The sequence below is a fragment of the Engystomops pustulosus genome, chromosome 1 (assembly GCF_040894005.1).
Source record: "Engystomops pustulosus chromosome 1, aEngPut4.maternal, whole genome shotgun sequence".
NCBI classification, from domain to species: domain Eukaryota; kingdom Metazoa; phylum Chordata; class Amphibia; order Anura; family Leptodactylidae; genus Engystomops; species Engystomops pustulosus.
Genome location: NC_092411.1, coordinates 164,102,655 through 164,123,859, shown reverse-complemented (window position 1 = coordinate 164,123,859; position 21,205 = coordinate 164,102,655). Strand labels below are relative to the sequence as shown.

The 21,205-nt window shown below is 45.7% G+C and overlaps 1 protein-coding gene across 1 annotated transcript in view; it reads left to right on the top strand.

The window, feature by feature from the left end:
• Window positions 1–21,205, top strand: part of LOC140121604 (phospholipid-transporting ATPase IK-like) — a 671,195-nt gene that overhangs the window by 287,784 nt on the left and 362,206 nt on the right. The window contains exon 11 of the mRNA XM_072141425.1: window positions 213–301. Within this exon, the coding sequence (XP_071997526.1) occupies window positions 213–301 (89 nt within the window). The remainder of the gene's footprint in view (window positions 1–212; window positions 302–21,205) is intronic.

Here is a 21,205-nt window from a genome sequence, read left to right as displayed (position 1 = left end):
TTTCTTGGGGTCTCTGTTTTAACATTTTTCACTGTGCATTTCAAAATTACACCTTCAGTTTATTCTTTGTGTTAGTACAATTATGGAGATACCAAATTTATATAGATAGAAAAAAAGGCAAGCAGCACAATTGGGTATTCTGTTTGTTTTAAACAGCATTTTGTTAGACCTACACTTTGTAAAGGCTCATATTTTTTATATTTTTGTCACAGGATTTGACTCCAAAATAATGAGAAACTGTGGAAAATTCAAGGTAAAGAAAACTAAATTGGACCACATGATGAACCATATTGTGGCGATAGTAAGTATACATATTCTAGTGTTAGGTTTTAAATGATTTTTGGAAACTTTTGATATGAAAAGTCACAATGAGAGGCAACAGAAAAAAAAAACCATCCAAATATATCTGTACAAAGAATTCTTGTACAGATATCCGTCTTCATCGGTTCACAGGGTATAAGGATTTTATGTCACTGTGTACTATGAAAAACTGTTTCCACTTTAGTCTGGTCTATCCAAATGATATTGTTTCAGAAGTCTTGTGGACTAAACTTGTGGTTGAAGTCCTGTAATAATATTGTGTAGAAAATGTGATTTTTATTCAATCTTATTTTACCCCATATTGTAAAATGTAATTTTACTAATCAATGCTCTTAGTGAGCATTGATAGAGAGCCTCATTATTTGGGGTATACACCCGGAGCACGGAGACCTGCAGAGGCTGGCTTCTCATTCAGCCTCAATCAGTATCTCAACTATATAGGTCTAATAAATACTACCCTTACTGCATTGGTATTAGCTTGCCAGTGTTTATTACTACAGCTCCATTCTACTCTTCCCATTAGTATCTACTGAGGAAATGGTGCCTGAACCCAGAGAGGAACAGATCTGTAGTTATTAGGGTTGACAAGCTTATACAAATATAAGGTTAAATATTTAACCATTATGAAATTTAACCCTAGAATTAGATTGATGGCACAATCAGAATTAGAGAGATATGAAGCAGGACCGTGAAAGCTTCCTTGGAAAATACATAATAAAATATATTATGTAAATATTAAAGCTTAAACAATGTGAATAACCCATTATTAACAATATACCTGTTCCCGAACAAAAAAACGTTTATGAGATTGAAACCAGGGTGAATTAAGTAATATATCCACAGATAAAATTCAACACTACCTTCTGTCAAAGGTGCAGTACAGGCAGTCCCCGGGTTACATACAAGATAGGGACTGTAGGTTTGTTCTTAAGTTGAATTTGTATGTAAGTCGAAACTGTATATTTTATCATTGTAGTTCCCGACAATTTTTTTTTTTTGCCCCAGTGACAATTGGAGTTTCAAATTTTTTTGCTGTAATAGGACCAAGAATTATCAATAAAGCTTCATTGCAGACAATTTTAAGCTGATTATTGCAATCTGGGACTATTTTAAAGCATCCAGAGAGCTTAACCAGAGGTCACAGTGGGCAGAGGGGTCCGTCTGTAACTATGGGTTGTCTGTAAGTCGGGTGTCCTTAAGTAGGGGACCGCCTGTATTTACAACGGTTACGTTGAATGCTTTAGGAATTCATTGCAATGTTATCCCCAGAGCCAGAACAAAGTTCGTATCAACAAAACTGGCAGCTGTGCCCAAACCCTTAACCCCTACGGGACTCAGCATCTTTTGGCCTAAAGGACGCGGCCCCATTTTTCAAATTTGGCCTGTGTCACTGTAAGTGGTTATAGCGTGGGAACGATATGAGATATCCAGGGGAATTTGAGATTGTTTTCTCGTGACACATAGTACTTCAAATTAGTTTAAAAATTTGGATGAAATCTTTTGCGTTTAGTTATGAAAAAAAACAAAATTTGGCAAAAATTTGGAAAAATTCTTTATTTTCAACGTTCTAAATTCTCTACTTTTGATGCAGATAGTCAAAACACCCAAATAAATTCATAACTTACATTTCCCAAATGTCTGCTTTATGTTGGCATGGTTTTTTAAGATTCCACATATTTTACTAGAATGTTATGAGGCTCAGAATTTGGGTGCCATTTTTCACATTTTTTGTAAAATTACCAAAACCCGTATTTAGATGGACCTGCTCAAATTCTAATTGACACTGAGAGGCCTAAATAATAGCTAGACTCATAAATTACCCCATTGTGGAAACTACACCCCTCAACGTATGAAAAACCACTTTTAAGAAGTTTGTTAACCCTTAACGTGTTTTATAGGAGTTAAAACAAAATGGAGGTGCAGTCTGCAAATTGTAATATTTTTTCACAATACACTCATTTTGGGTGGAAAATTAAACATTTACAATGGATTAAATGAAAAAAGACTCCACAAAGTTTGATAACCAATTTCTCCCGAGTACACGGATACCCCATATGTGGTGGTGACCTGCTGTATGGGCACACGGTCGGGCATAGGAGGGAAGGAGGCGCCATCCAGTTCAGATTTGCTATGTCACATTGTACAGGCTATAATTTCTTTTCTTTTTTTTATTGAGGACCTATAGGGGTTTATTTCTTTTGCCACATGAGATGCACTTTTGGGTAGGTAATTTTGGGGCATCTATAGCTAATTGGTGAGATTTAATTAACTCTTTGTTGGTGGAGGAAATGAAAATCATCAATTTTTAGGAAAATTTTTATGTGTTTTTTTTTTGCCCGTTAACCACACCATAAAAATAGTATATTATTTTTATTCTAGGGGTCGCCACGATTACGAAAATACTTCATTTATATATATTTTTAATTTTTTCCCATTTTTACTGAATAAAAAGTAATTTGGCGAAATTGTTGTTAATTTTAGCATCACCGTCTTTCATATGCATAACTTTTTTATTTTTCACCTCACAAATCTGTTTAAGGGCTTATTTTTTGCGAGAATGATTGTTCTTTTTAGTGGTCTTATTTTAGATTGCGTAACTTTTTAAAATAACTTTTTAGAACATTTTTAAAGGGCATTAATAAAAAAAATCATTTTTTTTAGAGAGTTTTTTGAGGTTGTTTTTTACGGGGTTCCCTTTGCGGATCTAATAACGATTCTAATTTGGAGAAAATCTTATTCATTTTAGCATCACCATCTTTTCATATGCATAACTTTTTAATTTTTTGGCTGACAAATCTGGTTAGGGGCTTATTTTTTGCGAGAACAGTTGTTCTTTTTAGTGGGCTTATTTTAGAGTGCATAAAATTTTTTAAATCACTTTTTAGAGCATTTTTTATAGGGTATTGCAACACCCTCGCCGATGCAATGGCGAGAGAGGGTTTGCGAATACGTCCCACCTGCATGTAATCACCTCACACAACATGGTTCTGATAGGACATAGGGATATTGCAGTGGTGAATCCTGCCTGGCAAGGCAGAAGTTAAGTATTTTGTATGATGCAAGATGCTGTTATCCAATGATATGTGTTACATCCTGTGCTCTGTAAGCTGAGATGTGATTGGAGGAGCAGCCACCACCTGACCAAAGGGAGGTAATAAAACCTCTGGCCAGGAATGTTCTGGAGGATTCCAGTATGAGTTCTTAGAGAGAAACCTCTCTCAGGAGAGAGTCCGGTCCTAGTCAGGCCCTCTGGGTCTGCAGGACGCAAGCAGTGAGTAGTTAGCTGAGCAGGAGCTCAGAGCCTCTAGCATACCAGACCAGTGCAGGAAGAGCCTAGCCCCTGCCTGAAGAGTGGAGCAAGAAGACTAGAGTTAGTGTAGTGAGGAAAGGGGTATCATCTTACCTTTAAAGGTGATACCTGGAGCCCTACAGGACAAGCTGAAGCTTCCTACCAGGACACAGCTGCCTCCCAGCCTGCCCTCTACTTCCAGGCTGGTGAACTATCTCCTGAGGCTCCCTCCAACTCACATCTCAGCACCCTACCTACCTGTTAAAGGCACGTTTGCTGCGGTTCCTGCCGGTTCAAATAAAGAACTGTAAGGTGTTTTCTTCAACTTCTGTCTCCGTCTGGTCCCTGCTAATACGGCTGCCTTCATCACCGGCACCCTATCCATCACCCAGAGACTCACACTCGGGACATTAAGGGGTTGCCCCAGGGAGATCCGCTCTAGCAGCCTCTCCCTCCTCATTTCTTGCCAACACCACCCTGCTGGAGACCTGCCAGGCTGTAGGACAGCCCTCCGGTTACCCCGTACCAAGCACCGTGACAATAGCGTGCTTAGGCCGCAACCGCCAGCCACTCCAGTACCGCGGGCCCCGGCTGTCTCCAGGCCTCACCACAAGGGCTAGGCCCCGGTGGGGGATGTTGCAAGTGGCGTCACGAACAGGATATATACTTCTGTGCCTTATCCTGGCACTAAAGACTGTACGTTATTAAGAAAAAGACTGTGCTGCCATCCGGGTTTAGGCCCAAGTATTTGTGTGTTTCACATTGAACTGTTATACTGCGGCCACGTGCTGTCGAGCGCCGCTCCAGCACTCAAGAGGTTAATTCCTGCAAGGACGGTGTCAGCTCTGCTACATCCGGCGCTGCTGCGCCTGAAGCATTTACCTCAGAGGCGTGTGGCGCAGCAAGTATTTCCAGCCCGCCAAATCCTCACTGGCGGGAACTCCAGAGGCATCACTAGGCTCCGCCCCCTGCGCGAGTGGCGCAAACTACCGTGGAGGAGGAGCTGGAGCGAGTGCGGCCGGCAACGAAGAGGGTTAATCGGCCATCTTGGATTTCGGCGCAGGCCGCGCCTGAAGCCTGCCAGCAGCGTGCGCCTCATCCGGAGTTCCGGCGCACGTGTCCTGCGACTGGAGAACACCGCTGAGCAACACCGAGCCCTGCTGCCTGCCGGACATCGGGAACGGAGACCTTCGTGCACCGGAGCTGTCCTGTCACCGCGGCTGATCCTGAGTGAGTACCGCTGGGGAAGTTAAAGGGGGGTAGAGATTGTTTCCGACGCTAGGTTATTGGCTCACCTCCCAAGGAATAGTGACTGTGTCTTAAAGTGCCCACGTCCCATTCTAGCCATCGCCCATAGCAACGGACATTGTGTAACCCTACAGGCTTCCCTCAGCTAGGCCAGTCATGTCCGCCCAGGACGAAGATACGGGACTGGCGCAAGTCCCGTCCCCTGGTCCCTCCTCAGGGTACCGGAGCATGTTAAGTCCTCCAGAGAGTCCTTTCAGCCCTGCTACAGCTAGTGTCCCTGGGACTCCCACCATGATGCCTCTGACTATGCCCTACTATCCGGGGGCCCCCTGGTTACCCCACTACGAGGGAGAATCACACACTCTCTCTGAATTCAGAGACAAATTGTTAGCCACCTTCGCCCTGTGCCCGTTTACAGAGGAACAGAAAGTGGGCATCCTCATCGGGCAGTTGAAAGGACCCGCTCTCCGGGAAGTCAAGTCTTGGCCCCGAGAACAGTGTCAGAATGTGGTCCAGATTCTTGATAGGCTACGCAATACCTTTGACAAGTGTACTGTCTCCGAGTTGAAGCAGAAATTCTTCGGGAAAAGACAGAAGCCCCAAGAGTCCCTCCGAGACTTTGCCCTCTCCCTACAGGAGACATGGAAGGCCATCACCTGCCTTGAGCCCAAAGACGCTGAAACCTCTGACCAAACCTTAAGGGAACAATTTATCAATGGACTTGTTGATAGAAATCAAAGGTGTCAAATAAAGATCATCTCTTCTCAACATGCCCAGGCCTCTTTCCTTGAGTTTAAGGAAATTGCCATTGACATATTAGGAGACCGACCGCCTACTGGACCGCAGAAAGAGCCTGAATCCGTGGCAATGGAAGAATCTGCTCTCGCTTGCCATCCCACGCAGTCAGCATCACCTACTCCTGCGGCTATGGAAGTTACTGGCATAACAGGAACGGTCTCTAATCTGGCGGACACCCTGCATAAAATCCTCGATCGGTTGACCCAGTTGGAAGGGACTGTCTCCGCTATGAGGAGGAAACCTCCAGAGAACCCGGTGCGGTCAGCTACTCCTCGTGAATCTCCGACTAAACAGCGCCCAAAAGAAGCGAAGTCGTTAAGCACCTGGAGTCAGAAGAAACCCCGCCAGCGGTGCAGCTACTGTCATAAATATGGGCATGAAGAGAATGACTGTCGTCAGTTAAACGACAAACCCTTGGAGCTAAGGGACGACCTCCAAGGGAAGAACTTGTAAGTCCCCGAGATGCTAACTGGATGCCCAGGTTCGTGGGGACTCGCCCCATGGTTCATGTAACCATCAATGGAGTTACCCTACCGGCCTTAATTGATACCGGCTCTCAAGTGACCACCCTCCGGAGTGCTGCCTTCGAGAAATGCCGAGGAAAAGCATCCTTAATCCAGCCTCCCAAGGCTTACTTGAACATTATTGCTACGAACGGAAAACCCGTACCCATCCGCGGCTACTGGGAGCCCACGCTAACCATTGGAGACACTGAGTTAACCAGACAGGGCGTAGTGGTGACACGTGTGCCCGAAAACGGTAACTTCTCCCTGGTACTGGGTACCAATGTCCTCCGCAACTGCTACCCTGAAGTGCTGAAGGCTCTCCACGACTCCCTGCCAACAGTGCCCAACAGTTCCCGGAAGGTAATTCAGGAGACTATGCAGGTTCTAGCGGCGCAACAGAAGTTTGCTGGCCCTAATGGAGAAATCTGCAGAGCCCGGATCAAGCATCCCCAACCTGTCCGCCTGCAACCTGGGACTGAGACGTTAGTATGGTGTCGAGCCTGCATGGGCGTCCAAGGTCAAGACTACCAGGCGATAGTAGAACCTCTACCAACGGATGAAGACCTGCCCATTCTAGCCGCCAGGAGCCTAGTCACTGTGTCCCGAGGACAAGTACCCATTCGACTACTAAATGTGGGAGACTCCCCAGTGGATCTGAGAAAGTACCAAGCCGTGGCCACTCTCTTCAGCGTGCATCCTGAAGACTTGGTGGAAACCGCTCTGTCTGCCTCCCAACAGTTGGAAGTGAAGCAAAGGGCTGAAGGTGAGCCTGCCGAGCAATCCTGGTGGCTTGAGCTCAATATTGGAGACGACGATTTTACTCCTGCAGACCAAGTCCAAGGTGTCCTGGATGTCGTTATGAAGCACCACCAGGCCTTCAGCAAACACCCACTGGATTTTGGGCAGACTACTCTGATCCAACACACCATCCCTACTGGCTCTCATCCTCCTATCAAGGAACGGTACCGGCCCATCCCTCCAGCCCGCTACCAAGAGGTGAAGAAGCTGGTACAAGAGATGAAGACAGCCAACGTTATCCAGGAGAGTCACAGCCCATGGGCTGCCCCGCTGGTCCTTGTGAAGAAGAAGGATGGAACCCTTCGATTCTGTGTTGACTATAGGAAGATCAACAATATCACCCACAAGGACGCCTATCCTCTGCCTCGAATCGAGGAATCCCTCGCAGCCCTAGGGTCAGCTGCCTACTTCTCTACCCTGGACCTGACCAGTGGCTACTGGCAAGTGGCCATGGCGCCGGAAGACAGAGAGAAGACGGCTTTCACCACCCCAATGGGCCTGTTCGAGTTCAACAACATGCCGTTCGGGCTATGCAACGCCCCAGGCACATTTCAACGGCTGATGGAGAGATGTTTGGGTCATCGCAACTTCGAGACCATCCTGCTATATTTGGACGACATCATCATCTACTCCAAGACTTATGAAGACCACCTCCACCATCTGGCTGAAGTCTTCCAAATCCTGACCCAACATGGGTTGAAGGTCAAGCCATCCAAGTGCCACCTGCTACAACCTAGCGTCAAGTACCTGGGACATGTGGTGAGCGCTCATGGAATTGAGCCAGATCCAGAGAAGATTGCAGCTGTTCACGACTGGCCTACCCCATCAACCGTACGGGACATCAAAAGCTTCCTGGGATTTGCCAGTTATTACAGGCGTTTCATCCCGAAGTTTGCCCAGCTGGCGGCTCCCCTGCAAGAGCTTCTAAGGGGCCTGCCAAAAGAGAGCCAACGTTCCCGAGTATCCATTGAGTGGACGGCCGAACGAGAAGCTGCCTTCCAGATGCTCAAGCAACGGCTGACTGAACCTCCGGTGTTGGGATATCCAGACTATAGTCTGCCTTTCACCCTATACACTGATGCCAGCAAGCAAGGTCTAGGGGCGGTATTATCCCAGCTCCAAAACGGAACTGAAAGGGTCATAGCCTACGCCAGCCGTTCCCTCCGAGAACCGGAGCAAAACGACCAGAACTATAGTTCCTTCAAGTTGGAGTTTCTGGCGTTAGTCTGGGCTGTGACCGAAAAGTTCAAGGACTACCTAGCTGCATCATCTTTCACTGTCTTCACAGACAATAATCCTTTGGCGCATCTGAACACCGCACGTCTTGGAGCACTGGAACAACGGTGGGCCTCCAGACTTGCCAATTTCAGCTTTACCATCAAGTACCGGGCTGGTAAGACCAATGACAACGCCGACGCTCTGTCCCGTCTCCCTGACCAGTGGGAGGGACCCTCCACGGATGCTCAGTGGGAAGATGTCGAGATGCCAGCGTTCTATGCCCGGTTTGTGCGTCAAGATGCCCAGAGAGTTTACTCCCTACCGACAGAGGCAGCGCCAGCTACTCCTCAAGAAGAGTCAGAGCCCCCTGCGGAAAAGGACCTCTGGATGAGTCTTCAGGCTGATAGCCGTGCCATAGGAGAAGTAATGGACTATCTCTCTAGTGGGCGAGTGCCTGAAAGAATCCGGCGCAGAAGAGCTGATGGAGAACTGTCTCAATTGTGGCGCCAGAGAAAGACTCTGAGCATGCACCAGGGGCTGCTAAAGAGAAGACTTCTGGACCCTATCACTTATGACCGGCTATACCAGATTGTGATTCCCAGGAGGGACGCCAAGATAGTACTGGAAATGTACCATGACCAGTCCGGACACTTTGGCGCTCAGAAGACTGAAGCCACCCTCCGAAGGCGATTCTTCTGGGTCAACATGAAGTCCGACATTGAAGCCTGGTGTCGAGAATGCCCAGCCTGCGCCATCGCTCGAGGAGAGCGACACAATCAAAGGGCCCCTCTCCGTCCCATTGTGAGCCAACGGCCCTTGGAGATCCTGGCATTGGACCACGTGAAGTTGGAGCCCAGCAGATCCGGTCACAGTTATGCCCTTACGATCATCGACCACTATACCAAATTTGTGGTTGCAGTACCTGTCAGAGATCTGTCTGCAAGGACCACCGCAGCGGCCCTGTGGAAGAGCTTCATCCTCCCCTATGGCTGTCCGGACCAGATCCTTACAGACCAAGGAACAGCATTTGAGTCCCAAGTCTTCCAGGAGCTGTGCACTCTATATGGCTGCAAGAAGCTGAGGACCACAGCCTATCATCCCCAAGGCAACGGGCTGTGTGAAAAGATGAACCAGACTCTAATCAATATGCTGAGGACTCTGACCCCTGCAAAAAGGGCTGACTGGCCAAAGCTGTTGCCCGAATTGGTGTACCTGTACAACAATACCAATCATTGCTCCACAGGGTACACCCCGTACTATCTGATGTTCGGGAGACACGGACATCTCCCTGCGGATATGACCTGGGACATGGAGTCCCCTGATTCCCAGTCTTTACTCCCCCAGACTGACTGGGTTCACGAACACCAGAGGCGCCTGGCGGATGCCAGAGAAGTTGTGGATCTGCGGTTGGAAGAGGCCCGAGAGAAACAAAAAAGGGACTTTGATCGTAATGCCTGTGCTGAGCCTTTTGCCCCAGGAGATCGAGTGTGGCTGCGCAACAACCATCCTACTAGTAAGCTAGATGGGCATTGGGAGCGTGAGCCATACCTAGTTAGGGACAGTCTCTCCCCTGAAGTCTACAAGATTTCAAGAGGAGACCGTCCATCACTCCGGGTACATAGGAACCGGCTGAAGAGATGTCTTCGTCCTTTTGCCCCTATGTCTACACCTCTCACTTCGACCCCCGACTTACAGACCTCCTTGTGTTCGCCTACCCCCAGTTTCTTGGAACTTGTGACTGTGCCTCAATTCTGTTTTGTTTCCACTCCAGTAAGAGGTACCCCAGAGAGACCATCATCCCCACCGCAGTCTCCAATACTGCTGCCTGTGGAGGATGATCCGGCTCCAGTGTCTGCAACCCCTGAAGCATCAGAGGCAGCTGAGACTCCGACTCCAGCACCTGACTCAGAGGAGGACGATGAGGAGGTTGTTATCTTCTCCAGGCCGGAACTTCGAAGGTCTCAAAGGGAGACAAAAGGTAAAGCTCCTGCGTACCTGCAGGAGTACCAGCTGGTGACACGCAGAAGCAGGAGGCAGGTACGTTTTTCTGACACCGAAGTACTTACCACCGAAGAAGATGCAGAGTAACCCCTGAAGGGCTGTAGCCCACTTCAGGTACTGTACTATGTACATATTGTATATTTCTGTCCTTACCCCAAAGAGCCAGAGACTTTCCTGAGACTCTCACCTTTATTTATCTCAGTCAAGAGACTCTCCTTGAACTGCCTACTGTCTTGTGCTATGATAGCACCCTTCCTCTGCCACAGCAGAGATTTCTTCAAAGGACTCTGTCCCTCTCCAAATAGAGGAGACCCTTTGCTTCTTCATTGCACTTTTCCCCCACATCAAGGGCTGTACCCAGAAGATGGACTTTGTCAGTAGAGACCTTCTGAGAGACTTTTGCCAGATACTCCAGGGAAAAGTTGCTATTACTATTGACTACTATATTGCACGTAATGCCTTCCTTTTTAGGTACGGACATTCTGTTTGCACTTTTTATGCCTTTCCTTTTCAGGAAAAGAGACATTTACCGTGCTACCCTGAGTAGCCTATCTACTTCTGTAACGTTTGTAACGTTCAAGATGTGTACCCATTGGCCTTCTAAGCCAATGTGATCTTAACCTGTTGCACACTGTCATATCTGCCAGTAGTCTGCATTAACCCTTTCATAGGCTTTTCAGGTTGTAGTGTGGCTGTGTCGGACCGTCTTTTATGTAAAACACTGACCGCTACCTGATCCCTCAAACTGAGGTTTGCACATGGGGGTAGTCCTTAAACTGCGGGTCTTTAGGGGACCGGGGGTGTTACAGAGTTAGCACCTGGATGCCACCCATACATGGGTAAGGATACCAGTCAGGAGGTACTCGTGTCGCATATGCTAACGCAATGCAGATAGACACCTTATATATAATTGCCGCCAGGGAAGAAGCGTTGATAAAACAAATATACAGGCCTTGGTGCAAGGAGTGGATTACAGGACATGACACCACACCTTTCCTACTGTACAGTTCGGTTTAATGGCGTCAGCGACCAACTGTCATACAGCTACATGTTTGTCTTAGTCCGACACCAACCCAGGTGCCTGTCTCCAGGACCATGGGCGGTTTGTCCCTACACCTCACATAGCCTGCACTTCCTAGAAGTGCCCTTAGCCCCCTCTGTGCCCCAAACCATCTATAGTCGAGCCGAGGGCGGCTCTTTAAATTGCCCCCGGGGTATGCAACACCCTCGCCGATGCAATGGCGAGAGAGGGTTTGCGAATACGTCCCACCTGCATGTAATCACCTCACACAACATGGTTCTGATAGGACATAGGGATATTGCAGTGGTGAATCCTGCCTGGCAAGGCAGAAGTTAAGTATTTTGTATGATGCAAGATGCTGTTATCCAATGATATGTGTTACATCCTGTGCTCTGTAAGCTGAGATGTGATTGGAGGAGCAGCCACCACCTGACCAAAGGGAGGTAATAAAACCTCTGGCCAGGAATGTTCTGGAGGATTATTCTAGTGTGGAATCCTAGGAGAATCAGTGAGTGAGTGAGTAATCTCAGTCTGGCCCATACCAGTGCAGGAAGAGCCTAGCCCCTGCCTCTGAAGAGTGGAGCAAGAAGACTAGAGTTAGTGTAGTGAGGAAAGGGGTATCATCTTACCTTTAAAGGTGATACCTGAAGCCCTACAGGACAAGCTGAAGCTTCCTACCAGGACACAGCTGCCTCCCAGCCTGCCCTCTACTTCCAGGCTGGTGAACTATCTCCTGAGGCTCCCTCCAACTCACATCTCAGCACCCTACCTACCTGTTAAAGGCACGTTTGCTGCGGTTCCTGCCGGTTCAAATAAAGAACTGTAAGGTGTTTTCTTCAACTTCTGTCTCCGTCTGGTCCCTGCTAATACGGCTGCCTTCATCACCGGCACCCTGTCCATCACCCAGAGACTCACACTCGGGACATTAAGGGGTTGCCCCAGGGAGATCCGCTCTAGCAGCCTCTCCCTCCTCATTTCTTGCCAACACCACCCTGCTGGAGACCTGCCAGGCTGTAGGACAGCCCTCCGGTTACCCCGTACCAAGCACCGTGACAATAGCGTGCTTAGGCCGCAACCGCCAGCCACTCCGGTACCGCGGGCCCCGGCTGTCTCCAGGCCTCACCACAAGGGCTAGTATTAATTAAAAATTATCTTTTTTTGGAAAGTTTTTTGCGTTTTTTTCCTCCGACGTTTACCGTGCGGGTCCAGTAATGATTCTGTTTTATTATGCAGATTGTTACGGACGCGGCAATATCAAATATGCAGGGTTTTTTTGTGTTTTTATACTTTATTAAGTGTAAGTTATTTTTATGTATTTATTTTTTATTTATTATAATGTGTAGTGTTAAGTGTTTTGCATATTTTTACTTATACATACTTGAACTTAAAACAGCGATGCTCTGATCGCTGGTTTAAGTTCAATACACTGCTCTACAATACTATTTTATTGTAGAGCAGTGTAAACTCTCTGAGCAAGCTTGCGCATGCTCAGACAGTTTACAGTCAGACCCGGGCAGCTCCGGGGCACATGCCAGTCCTCGGAGCTGCCCAGAAGAGGATCGGATCCCCCGGTAAGCGGCACGGGGGATCCGATCCACAGCAAGAACACCCTGCTCCGATCACGGGTGTTAGCGCAGGCTGTCAGCTGTACTAGACAGCTGACAGCCGCTGCTTCTGGTACCGGCTCCGTTCGTGAGCTGGTGCCAGAAGCAGGACGTTATAGTGCGTCCTGGTGCGCTAAATATGTAGCCACTACATACGTACGTACTATAACGTCCTGGAGCGCCTAGGGGTTAAAGGCCCTGTCAGTCACAGATTTGTTTGCCAACATAAATTTCCCATGTGCCTTTACTGCCTTAATAATAATCCCTCAATATTCACCAATTGATTCATCATCCTTGATGCTTCCTTTAGAGTGGTGTTCCGACTCTCTGTGCAATCTGTAGGATCTTTGTTTACATGTCTGAACACTGATAAATACGAGGGACCTGTAGCAGGTGAGTGAGAAGGACTGAGATAAAAAAAAAACACACTGGAGGCTGACATTAGCACAGAATGGAGGAGTGAGAAACAGGAAGTTGTGTAGAGATGCAAAGTGCACCATGGGGGGAAAAGGGAAAGGCTGAAGCTCACAGAGGTTTAAGACCCAGGTACATATACATATAGGGAGATCAAACAGATTAATTAATAAGTGGCCAACCCCTAAAACAATGGTTTTTAAAAATACCTGGGTGCCCAAGTGACCTTCTTAAAATAAGTGCCTGATTTCTGATGGTGTTCTCGAGGCACAAGTTCCGAAGAGATGACCAGATTTGCCACAGTTTAAACAATGATCTCTATGTTTATGGGATAATATGTCTCTTACATTGATCTGACTCCACCAGTCTTATTAAAAAGAGTGGAAGGAATAGAGGAAAGAGGCAAAGGAAACCGAGCTGAGATAGAGGAAAGGCATTCTTTATTGCATTCCCTAAGCAGCTTACCCTATCTAACTGAAAGTGTTTTAGTTTTGGAATACTGAATATACTAGATAATATAAGATCTTTTAAGGTATCAGACAATCCGAATCTGAACGGAGCCCTAAGAGAAGGATCATTCTGACCAGTTGGAGCACAAAACTTCGTAAATTCAATATGGTAATCTTCTTCAGGACATATCCCCTAGGGTAGAGAAAATAATTGACATGCAATATGCAATTTTGTCTGGTTGCTCATACAAGAACACCAATGTGGGGAAAAAAAAGCATCAACTGAGGATAAATCTGGAGCATCAGGCCATTTTTATGCGGCAGCTCTTCTTTAGTGATACATACATACTGTATCTCAAAAATTCTATAAAGATAAAACTGATATGTAAATACACAAAAGGGTGTGAGCACTCATCATTGCTCTACAGATCTCTACTTCAGAGGATCATTGTTGTATTTTGCACCACACAATTTCAATATACGCTATAAGTGTATAATTAATAAAGTTTTTCATATAAGTTGCAATAGCTGGACAGTAACATTTTTTCATAAAAACATTCAATACATTCTGCAGCTGTTTTCTTTCTTTCTTCCTGTTTCTGGTCCTCTCTCCTCAGCCCTGCATTATGGATGCAGGCTAGAGACTATGCAATGGGCGCACTCCTGCACTTCTAATGTCTGCTTGCTTATGTCTACAGTCTGCACACTGCTCTCACACACAATCAGCCCCCCTACGATCTTAATCTTTTTACATGGCTATAGTCAGGTCAATAAGGAGTAGGGAGAAGGGTCAGCATAGAAAATTATTTACTTTTGTGTGTGCTGTGTCTCCTCCATTCTCTGTACTTCCCTGTCCCAACCAGGAATTGCTGTCACGGGTGGTCCCGGGACCCATATCCCGTCTCGCTTCCTTCCGCCGTGCGCAAATGCTAGGGCATGCGCGAGGTCACTTTTCAAAATTTAAAGGGCCAGCGCGCCATTAATTGGCGCTGGCCATTTTGCAGAATTTATTTAAGCCTGCCTCTTCCTGCAAGCCCCTGCCGGATCTTCGTGCCTAGAGCCCTAGAGAAAGCTTTTCTGATGCCTTGTGCTCTCCTTGTGAATTCCCGTTGTGACCCTGGTTCCGTTTCTGACATCGCTCCTTTGCCGCCTGCCCTGACCTGTTGCTACGTCTCTGACTCCGATCCTGTGCTGCCTGTCCTGACCTCCTGCCTGTCCCCAACTACGAGATTGACTGCCGTTTCTGGACCTCGACCTTGGCTGCCACTGCGGACAAGTCACGCCTGTGGAACAACCTGGTGGTACCACACCGCAACTTGTCTAACCAGCTTTGCGGGCTCTGGTGAAAACCGGGTACCACTTAGACTCCGGTCCCAGGTAGTGGCTTGTGCCATCGTCTGCAGTGGTTCAGAGGATCCACAACCTCTAAGCCTGACAATTGCCCACCCATTTCAGAAGAAGCTGATTCTACAAAAAGAACTGATAGATATAGGCTGTATTTATTTTACCAGCAGCATGGTATAGGTATCATTGGAATTCTTGGAGGAATTTAAGAAAATAATACCTTCTTCTTTTTGTCCTCACTTGCCGGCGTGTGTTCACTTTGACATCTTTTTTTAAAAAAAGCTAATTTCTGATGTGAGAGCTATGTTAAATTCAGTTACTTCTAACCCTACTTAAGGTGTGGAAGTATCTCTTCATACATCATGTTGTTGTGAATCTGGGTGACAAGGTAGTCCTCATAACTCTTGATTAGACAGCCAATAGACAGGTGTGTAACATTAACACCTGTAACAACTTATCTTATAACATCGATTTATTGAAACAGGTAATCACCATATATACTCTATTATGAGCCGACCCAAGTATAAGTCGAGGCACCTATTTTTTCCACTAAAAACTGAGAAAGGGTATTATCTCAAGTATAAGCCTAGGTTGAAAAATACAGCAACTACTCTTTAATAAAATGCCTAGCAGCGCCCATCCTTTAAAAAGGAATGCAGACCTCCCACATTGTTTTTCTCCAATTAATAAAGTGTGGCTCTCCTCCAGATATCTTTGGCTGAAGATTCCCAGCGTTTCCTGGGTCCTTTCGAGGTGCTGAAGCGCATAAACCCTGTGGTTTATATGCTTCTCCTTCCTCTCACTATGCACATGCCAAGCTCCTGCGGTCCGGTACACGCGTACTCGTCTCATAGTGCGCATGCTGTCTCTGCAAGATTTAAAGGGTCTACGCACCACTAATAGGCACTGGCCACCTTGTAACTTAATGAGTAGCCAGCCTCTCCTCTTATGCCCCACTGGATCTTTGTGTCTTAGTGAAAACCTTGTTCCTTGTTCCCTATGCCTTGTGACTGTTTGCTGAATTCCCGTTGTGACCCTGGTATTGTTCCTGTTTATGCTTGTTTGCTGCCCGCCCGGACCTTCTACTCTGCCTCTAACCTCGATCCTGTGCTGTCTGTCTCAACCTCCTGCCTGTCCCCGACCACAATTCTGCTTTACGACTCTGTACCTCGCCATGGCCACCACTGTGAACAAAGTCGAGCCTGTGGAGCAACCTGGTGGTACTGCACCTCAAGTCCAAGGGCAGGCACTGGTAAAACTGTGTGTCACTTAAACTCCTCTCCCAGGTATCAGCTTACGTCATTGTCCGCGGTGGTACAGTGGGTCCACTACCCCTCAGTCCTTTATTTTAAGCTGATTATTGTTGGACTACCACTTGGACGACAAATTTCCTCAATGTATCCCATTATTTCTCATAGGTTTGAGTCAATCTAATTTATTACCCTATGATCTCTCTCAACTCTGCAAAGCCTGTTCATCTATGTTTTAACTGGTGCATAGCTATGATTAAATCCCTAGGAATTATTACAATCCTCTTTGATCTACTTTAACCCCTTGCCTCTGAGGTCAGTTTTCACCTCCGTGACCAGGCCCTATTCTGGTGTCACATTGTACTTCATGTTACTTGAAAAATTTTTGTTATAAGTTTTGCATTTCATTAAAAAAAATAGCAATTTGGCAAAAATTCGGAAAAATTCTCCATTTTCAAAGTTTGAAGTCATACCACCCAAATCATTTTATAACAAACATTTCTGAAATGTCTGCTTTATATTTCCATGGTTTTTTTTTTATACATGCTTCATTTTTACTATGTTATGAAGCTTATAACTTTAGGTACAATTTTTCTCTAATGACAATCATCAAGACTCAGGTTTTAAGGGATAACTAAAACCCTAAAAATTACCCCCTATAGAACCTACACCCTCCAACATATGTAAAACAACTTTTAAGAATTCTATTAACATTTTAAGTTTTTAACAGGGGTTAAAACAAAATGTAAGTGCGATTTAGGCCAAAAATGATACATTCACAATGGATTAAATGATGAAATGCTCTGCAAAGTTTGATCACAAATAGTTAACAGATACTTAATTTTGGGGAGTCTATAGCTTACTCATGAGGCCATAAAAATACGGCGCCAAAAGCACAAAAAACACACAGTAGTATAAATAGAAAACATTTTATAGTCTTTATTGTTCAAATAACATTAAAATGTAATGTTAACATGACATGAGCAATGTAAGAGCAACAAACAAAACAAAAAGAGTACCTACATTTTGAGCATAATTAAGCCCCAGATATTTATAAATGCTGAACAAATGAGGCTTTGGTACACCCTCATATATATAAGATCAGCAAGAAAACTGTTAGGTGAAAGTACCAAGGACATTGTCACCCCAATTGTATATACAAAGGACAAAAAACAATCAAAGAAGTAATAGTACAAGAGGAAAAATAGTAAACCACACCGACCAAAGGTAATGCACTGTGCCCCGACACATGTTTTGCAAAGAAGTGAGGGTCAAACAAGATATTACCCATTGTGGACCCAAAGTAAATTTAGCCCCTTAACAATCCCCATTTGGGTACAATGGGAGCAGAGAACAATACTGCCCCACAAAAAAATAATTTTTTAGTCGTAGGTGCCCAAACTCCAGCAGTGGGGTTTCAACAGGAAATAAATAAGGAGGATCTTTTTGAGATCAATGAGAAAGATAAATTGGTTATTAATATTTCCTCACATATCCTTACCACAAAACAATTACCGGTATCACTTCTAAGAAAGAAACTATCCTTCACTCCGGCAAAATTTGCCCAGACAAAAAAAGTCTCCCTTCTCTTAGTCCACAACAAGATAATGATGAGAGAATTGTATATAGCACAATGCAACTGCCCTAAGCTCTATGTCAGTAAGACAGTGCAGCAATTTAGGAGGAGAATCTCACTGCACCTAAGTACTGCAAGAACAGGGAAGACCAAAAAACGTGGATATATGTCTGACTGGGTCCTCAACCAAATTAGACAATCATCACAGAGGTGGCGTCACTAAGACCCATTGGTCAAAACGAAGAAAACTATATATAAAACCAGATAACTTAATTTTTGTATACTATATAGGAGGTGCTGTGGTTTCCTTTCTTTTGATATACTAAATATGGCACTGATAAAATACCCTGACACTACCCCTCTGTTATTAATTTTTTGAACCTGACATTTGTGGATTTCCACTTTACCAGTTCCTTAGTTTTGCTTAAAACAAGAAACCCCTCTTACTCTTCACAATAAAATCTATAATCTAAACAAATCAAGTCGTATATTACAACATCATGGCATACATTACGGCACTCTAAGTTCGTGCACATGCGCATATGGTACATCATTTGAAAAGACTCCTAAGTCCAGGCGCACGCGCCGTAGGAAGGTTATAATATACAGTGCTCTATGTTCAGGCGCATTCGCCGAGTCCTTGGCCGGTTCTATTTAACAGAACTACGGAACACATCACAATACCCTAAGTCTGCACGCATGCTCGTATGGCAAATCATCGGAGAAACTTCCTAAGTCCGGACGCATGCACCATTTTCTTCAATACTCTACGCAGCCTTGATGACCTTGGAGGACATATACAAATAAGATACAAGTCCCCCCGCATGCACCTGAGTGACCGGGGTATCTACCAATGGACTACAGGTACACAATTTTGTCGGAATACTTGTAACAAATGGGGTATAAGTCTGCGCGCATGACTTCACTGTGATGAAGAACAGGGAAGTACATATCCTTGGCAAAACACGTACGTTTAAAATATGGTGGTAATATGGACCATCTGGAGAATCAATGCACTAAAAATTGGTAAGAGAGAAGGAACTATCCTTCACTCCATTACCGACATGTCACGAACCCGACTCACCTGAGTCCACACACAAAGTTTGCTTACGCCAGGGGACCACGCCAATTAGCCCTAAGCTCCGCCCACTCACACAAAATGGCGTCCTTACGCTAATTCCTACTCCCCTAGCACACAGCAAACCCACTCAGCTCAATTCTCATGTCAGGGAAACCAAACGCATCCGAATCCCAGACACTACACACGCACAGCCCAGGGGGCGCACAACCACACTATGTACCCCCCTACCACTTACGTGCCTATGGAATGCTACTGCACATGGCCACTCTGCACCGCGAAAGTCACCCGTTCCATACCACTTATCACAGCTGCCACCACTTGTAATTACAGCTTACGAGAAGCCCACACCAGGACCGCACACGTACACCCAGATACACACTCTTCTAGATGCAGTACAGTTCACCTGGACATACACTGTCTGTAGCTACTACTAGCACAGACACTCACTGCCTATAGCTACTGTTAGCACAAAGATATTCATAGGGTAAAGCAGCTTAGCGGTAATTCCCCTCTCCAGAGGTATAGGAACGTATAGGAAAAACTTATTAAAGGACTATTTAATATGCAAAATAGGCACAATGCTTAATGGTCACAAAAAGGGTAAAATAACAGACATACATAACAGCAAACAGTAAAATAAAAAGGGATAAAATAAAAGAAAAGACAAACCTCTTAATAATTGGATTGGCATAGAGATCCGCGTTGGAAAAAACACAATTGATCTGACCTGTCGGTCATTCTTTCTTTTTCTTTCTTTATTTATTTTATATAGCGCACACAGATTACGCAGCGCTGAACAAAGCATGTCAAATCTGTCATGTGAGAGGGGTTTGGCTACACCTTAATCAAGGTGGAAAATCAGGAACATTTTTTCAAAATATGTTATATCTTTTCTCAAGAGTCCCCTGATAAGAATACAAAACAACCATGTTACCAAAATATCAATCTTTATTAAATGTAAACAACAAATAAATGATATACACCAAACCAAAAACCAATAAAAACATTTAAAAAAGGAAATGAATCCTCTATACTTGAACCCAGGGGAGGGTCGGGCACATGATAAGGCCCCAGAAAAGCACCTCCCTACCCAGCCCCAAACCCTAAGCCTGTCCAGCACAGAACGATGAGAGTAAAAAAGAGTACCAACAATTGTGAAACCCTGCAACAAAGAATAATGCAATGTGGGGGATCATAATAATTACCAAGCAGGCCAGACAAGCGGGGAAGGGGCTGGGAGAGCCCCACGCATATCGCCACTCACAGTGGCTTCCTCAGGGGTAACTGGTGTATGTAGGTTAGTAAATATATATACCTGTGTTGATGTGGAGGATGGTGTCAGGTGTGGAGCGTCCTGATGGAATAACCGCGCTCAGCGCCATCCCTGATGTGGTGCATGTGTAGGTACATGTGTAGGCAAGTTGCCTAGCAGCCGGTCATGTGACCAAGATGACAGCGCACAGCGCTGTGTTTAATCCACTAAATATGTGATAGTGTCAGGGTCTCTAGGGAGAATGCTGGGACTTCTGGTTCTTCTGCTGGTGCCAGCAGCGTTCTCAGACCCCTGGCGCGTATCCGCGCAAACTCCACCTCTCGTCCCGGGCAGCGGCTGCTAAGATCTCGCGCTGTCTGGGAGTTGTGTTTGGAACTGCTGGGACTTGTGGTACCTCTGCATGATGCCTGGTTGTTCTGCACAATGAGGGGTTAATTCCCAGAAGCTGTCCAGCTCCTATCAGGTTCTGGAGGTGGAGTTCTGGCTGCATAAATTGCAGCTTCACTAGTCACCTGTGCCAGTGTTTGAAAACCCTTCAGCACTCGCTCGCATTATGTGTGACTCGCTCTGTATCTGTATCTGAATCGTTGTGACCTCGGCTAGTTTTTGAAATTGACGTTTTGCCTTCTGACTTTGTTATTGACGTACCCTCTCGTTGTGATTCCGGCTAGTTTACCATTCTTTTGTGTTTTATGTTTGTCAGTCTGTTTGTGTTTCCCTTCCCACACTTATCCAGTGTATTTCGAGTCTTCAAGTAGTCGCCCCACGGTTTAGCGTGGGGGGGCTATAGGAAGAGACAGAGGTTGGGGCAAGCTCAGGGCACACTCCCCCCTGTCTTCTGTGTTACCCAACCCTAACAGATAGCTAATGTCTAAGAATGTGCAAAATAATATGGTACAAGGTAATGTGTGTAGGACATAAAAATACTGAAAATGCTAAAAAATCTCCCATGTATATAGATCTCCTGAACCGGGAGGGTAGAAGGCAAAACTGCCAATAAATAAATAAAGGAGG